This window comes from Sturnira hondurensis, unplaced genomic scaffold (genome assembly GCF_014824575.4).
Source record: "Sturnira hondurensis isolate 20B ecotype Veracruz unplaced genomic scaffold, ASM1482457v3 Scaffold0021209, whole genome shotgun sequence".
NCBI lineage: Eukaryota > Metazoa > Chordata > Mammalia > Chiroptera > Phyllostomidae > Sturnira > Sturnira hondurensis.
In genome coordinates, this window is record NW_028093840.1 from 825,016 (window position 1) to 831,015 (window position 6,000).

General features: G+C 34.6%; 1 protein-coding gene across 1 annotated transcript in view; it reads right to left on the reverse strand.

The window, feature by feature from the left end:
* Nucleotides 1-4,026, reverse strand: part of LOC118977063 (gamma-1-syntrophin-like) — a 263,268-nt gene extending 259,242 nt beyond the window's left edge. Inside the window, exon 1 of the mRNA XM_037031825.1 lies at nucleotides 3,968-4,026. Coding sequence (XP_036887720.1) covers nucleotides 3,968-3,994 — 27 coding nt within the window. The 5' untranslated portion in view covers nucleotides 3,995-4,026. The remainder of the gene's footprint in view (nucleotides 1-3,967) is intronic.
* Between the last annotated feature and the right edge of the window lie 1,974 nt (nucleotides 4,027-6,000).

The window sequence follows — 6,000 nt, forward strand, 5'->3', positions numbered from 1 at the left end:
TTAACACCAGTCAGAATGGTTATCATAAACAAAGAAACAAACAACAAGTGCTGGAGAGGTTGTGGAGAAAAGAGAACCCTAGTGCACTATTGGTGGGATTGCAGACTGGTACAACCACTATGAAAAACAGCATGAAATTTCCTCAGAAAACTTAAAATGAAACTGCTTTTTTACCCAGCAATTCCATTGCTGTGATGATATCATCAGAACCCTGAAACACTAATCCAAAAGAATCTATGCACCCCAATGTTCATAGCAGCATAATTTACAATTGCCAAGTGCTGGAAGCAACCTAAGTGCCCATCAGTAAATGGATGGATCAACAAACTATGGTACATATACACAATGGAATTCTATGCAGCAGAAAGAAAGAAGGAGCTCCTACCCTTTGCAATAGTGTGGATGTTACTGGAAAGCATTATGCTAAGAGAAGTAAGCCAGGCAGTGAAAGATAAATACCATATGATCTCATGTTTAATAGGAACCTAATCAACAAAACAAACAAACAAGAAAATATAACCAAAGACACTGAAATAGAGAACAGGCTGACAGTGACCAAATGGGAGAGGGGAAGGAATTTCAGGGGAAAAGGGCAACGGTTTGCAGGAACAAGTATAAAGGACACACAGACAATAATGAGGGGGTGGATGGAAACAGGGGAGGGAGGTGGGGAGATCTGGGGTGTTGGGTTGGGGAGAAAAGGCAGAATGCTCTATTTGAATAAAAATTAAAAAAAAACCTGAGTAAGTAATTACTGTTTTTATTATTAAGAATTATTCATTTATAGGATCCAGAATCATACATGTTATATTCACAATAGGATTTCTTTCAGTATGTATTGATTGAATCATTGTCAAAGATTATTTTAATGAGAAATTAAATTATCTATGTACCTGAATTATTTAATTATTAAATATATTTATAGAGAAATATGCATTTTCACAATCAACAGAGACATAGATTATATTTGAAATAGGAGGACAACCTAGACTAAAATAATGTATTGGCTTATTGAACACATATTACTTTGATGAAACTTTCAAAGTATATAAATCAGTAATTATGCTTGACTATGCATGCACTTTTTCTTCTAAATTTTGGATTTTTTGATTTGTTAGAATTGTATTCTCTATTTCATTCCTGCATATTGTCAGACTTCTAAAGTTTTCTTTTATTGATTGATTTTAAAGAAAGAAACAAAATGAAAGACAGTTAGAGAGAAACATAGATTTGTTATTCCACTCATTGATGCATTCATTGATTAATTTTTGTAGGTGCCCTGACTGAGGATTGAACCTTCAGTCTTGGTATATTAGAATGATTCTCTAACCAACTGAGATACCTGGCCAGAGCTTAGACTTGTATCTTAATTCTTGAAATAATTGCAACATTCTTTAAAGAGCAGAATATCTTTAAACAATAAATGAACCTCTTTAACAAATCTGTATTAATAATTAAGATGTTTTAAATGGAACTTATCTGGGCATGTGTAGGAAAAGTCAGAGATGCAATATGGCACCAGCCACAAGGGAATCTGGGAAATATTGGACTTTTTTAACCTTCTGTGACTGTTTAACTCTCTAGCCTCAGACTTGATGGACTACCCAGAAAGCCAGAATGCTCCCCCATAATATATATTATGCCCCCAAGAAAGAGGGTAATAAACATATAGAGTATGGATAATTGCCTGATATTATCTGTTAACTTAGAAATCCATTGTTCTTTCTGGTGGTCTATGTCACTGCCCCTAATATGGTTTTACTGTTAACCCCCTATAAAAAAAATAGACCCTGTCCTGTGAGGGGTATGGATTTCTTTTCTGCCAGCAAGCAGCAGCTTTTCTCATATATGAAAGTTTCTCCTATCAAAGCTCTTATGAATTTGAATAAGGCTATGTGTCAGTTCTTTGAATCTGTCTTGAATTTAGACTTTTGGGGCTTTCCCCAAACAGCATGCTTCTCTTCCTTTTCAAAGACAAGATTTTCTGAAATCAGCACTATGATATTCTACTTAAATATCTCTGATAAACATGGTTATCTGATTTTTATCTTTAATGGCTGTATTAGCAGTCTAGACAAAACGTGTTTTATTTCATATATCTTTGGCTATAATATAATTTCCAGCAATGCAGTGAATGAAGCCCAAATTTAGAGATTATAATTTTGCTTTTAATTAATTACATAAGTGACACTCAGCATTTCATAAAACCTTTCAATTCCTTCCTCTGTAAATGACAGTTAGCTAATTTACCTTTATGACCTCTGGTCACTAAAACATTCTGAGACTGCAAATTTCAGGCAAACTCAATGCTGTCCATCTTCAGGAAGATTTAATCATCTTCCACGGACCTTAGAGTTTTGTTTTTCTGCCAGTCTAGCCAGCATGTAGGAGACACAAGGGTACTGCTGCCCAGCAGTTTTGAGACACTTCTACTCTGTGGTGGGAGAATCTCTGTCAATCTTTGACAGAGATTCTCAAAGTGCTCATTAAAAGAGAAAAAGAAATTAGTACTACAGAAACTTACAGGGTAAGATGATGAAAATAGTATTGTCACTATAAAATGAATCACCTGAACCCTATATATAATTTAATATATATTTTGAATCAATAAACCAGAACAATTATGTTTAATTTTAAAAAAAAGTTCTGGGAAATCAGTCTTACGCCAGCCTCTGTAGAGACTGGCCATTATCCAGTCTCTACACCATGAGTTTCATGTGTGTTTCATTTGTGTTACATTCAAACAAATATCCATGCAGTTCCAATGAGTGATATACCACTTATACCACTCAGGATATAAGATAACTCTTTGATGGAAATAGTCGACTTCCTACCTTTAAAATTAAGACTACCTTTATATGCATTCAAAACAGAAAATAGAATTGAATTTAAATTTTTGCTTCTAAATTTAGGCTTCTAAAATATGAATTCAATGTTATAAAAATTTACCATCTGACAGATGCTAAGTTAAAAGGATGAATAAGTTATACAGTCTGACCTTACAGTATTCAAAATGTAAAAACAGATCATTGCAGGGGAGAGGTGCAGGGAAAAGGCAGAAAACTGTACTTGAACAACAATTAAAAAAAAAAAACCTTACCAATTTTCTAAAAGAACTTAGGTTTTACACTATTAACTGTGACAAATTTTTAAAGAATATATTTTTCAAGACTTTTAACACATGACACTTCATTAAAAAAATCTCCATAAATATTAATAACTGAAGGTCTTGTTGGCTTGTTTTTAACTCTATAGTAGGTAATCTAGTTATGGTTGTTTTTCTTGGGTAATTTATACACTAAAATATTTTAAACCTTTAAAGCACATGCATGAAATATTTTAACTTATGAATGTTGGCATTTTATCTGAAGAATGAAAAGATATGCTCTGAATGCTCCTTGTTTAGTTAAAAGATAGACCTTCCTCCTAAAAATGAATAGTTGCATTCCTTGGGGACCCAAGCCCGGGCCCAAGTCCATGCACTTTGCACACTTGACTGTCCTTTAAAACCCTTGGAAGAGACACATGTCACCAACTCATACTGCAGCATGATGGCAGTTCTACAGAGAATCTGAACTGCCATGTAATAATTCTTAAATTATAATAAGAAGGCATTTGCCTTTATTAAATTATCCTTCTCCATAAACTGCGCACTGAATGATTTCAGGTAATAGAAGTGTCTGAAGTAATCCTTTTCACATAAATGGTTATAAAATAGAAGACATCTAAGGTCCCTTTGAGCACTAAATTTCAATGTTATATAAATATTTTAAAGGAAGAGTGACTATCTGAGGCTTCTTCCGCAAGTACTCTTTTAGTTTCTAGTCTTGCAGAAACAGATCCTACTCTGGAAATAAGACAAACCCATCACACATCCCTCCACCAAAAGGGATGTTCCACTTTAACAAAGGAGGGACAAGTGTTTTCTGTTTATAAAATTTAAAAAACACAAAACCATTTAACCTACCTCCTCACAGGCAGTCCTGAAATCCATGTGCTATGGCACTGCAAAGGATTTTGTCTGAAAAAAAAAAAAAAAGAAATGGTAAGAAGCCATTGAGCACAGCATTGATGTAAGAAAGAGAGCACAAAAAAGTGCAAGAAATTATGAAGCAGATTATGGGGTCACACTATGTTTATGGTCATCTGTGTGGGACAAGAACTCCCAGAGTAAAACGATGAGAAAAGGAAGAATTGACAGAGTCTGGGTCCCTGCCTTTGTGATGCACACATCAGAATGTGCATATCAGTGCCCTGTTCCACTCAGCATTCAGACATGATCTACACATGGTTAACTTCTGGCAAGTGTTAGCTCATTCCCAACACTCATTTTGAAACTTCAGGTAGCAACTGGGAATGAAATTTCAAAAGGAGTAATTAAAAGTTGACTTTTATACAGTTATCTCTTGAAAAAAGGTTGACTAATCTTTCTGTTTTTAATTAAAAAGTTACATGCATGAATAATTCTCTCTGGAACTTAAATTTTTCCACAAACAATATGATGCAAGAAAGTAAGCTATTTATCAGAATGAATAATATTAAGATAATATTAAGATAACTTAATGTATAAAATATAATCATATAATACCGATTCATTGTATGGATTTATGGACACTATAGTACCTAAATAGTGGACATGAACTTAAATGTAAAAAAATACACGTAAAGTTTGTTTTATTAATGCTGTTAGAGAGTTTTAATCATATGATAAACCTAATAACACTAAGAATAATCATTAAAATTTATCTCCTGACACTAAGAAAATGCAGAGCATAACCCCAACCCTAACCCATATGCCGATTGCAGCATTATTTATAATTGCCAAGACGTGGAAGCAGGCCAAGCTGTTGTTTTATCCAGCTCAACAGATGAACGGATGAAACAACTATGGGACATTTACACAATGGAATACTATTTGGCCATAAAAAGAGGAAAATTTTACCTTTTGTGACAGCATGGATGCACCTAGAGAATATTATGCTAAGTAAAATAAGCCAATCTGAGAAAGAGAAATACCATATGACTTCACTCATATGTGGAATCTAATAAATAACCCAAATGAACAAGCAACATAGTGACAGACTCATAGAAAGCAGGATGACAGCTCTGCGGGGGGGGGGGAGGTGATTGGGTGGAGGGGTTGAGCAAAAAGGAAAATGAACTCATGGACATGGACAACAGTGTGGTATTTGTGGGGGTAAAGGGGAAAAAGGGATATATGGTAATAGAAAAAATGCAAAAAAAGAATAAAAGCTATTCAAATGTTTTTACTCTTTAAATTTTCTGAGATTATTTTTTTGTATAAACTTCTATGTTGAAACAGTTTTCTATCTATAGAAATTTATAAAAATAGAACAGGGCTTTTATATAACCCATCTTTTTTTCCTCTTTTACTAACAACTTACATTTGCGTGACACACTTGTAAAAGTTAATGAAATATTATTGTATTGTGGGGAAAAAACATAAAGATATTTGTGTCCCACGTGAGCACCAAAGGGTGAGTGAGGGGAAAATAATAAAAATCAAGTGAACTGAATGAACTTATTTGTGGCTACCAATCAACCCCTTTTCCCATCCACTACTGCCATTGCCCAATGGACAAATGAAGAAAGGGACAGTTAGGACAGACATGGAAGCTATTCAGGAACTCAGCAACATGGACTTCCACACTCCAAAGCCAACCTGGCTGCAGTCACTGCTCAGTAACTAATCTTCCAGTATCAGAGATCAACACTGAATCTGACCAAGCAGGATTCCCTGAGATAACTAGCCAGCTATCTGGTGACAGGTTAATGTCATTGAATTACTTCCATATTGGAAAGGAAACTGTTTTCTTCTTACTGGAGTAAACACTTTGGACGCAGATATGCCTTCTCTACAAGCAATGTTTTTACCAAAACTACTATATGCAGACTTACAGAATGCCTCACCCATTGTTATGGTATTCTGTAGAGCATGGCTGTGTAAGAAACTCAACAGCAGATGCAGTGGGGAACAAG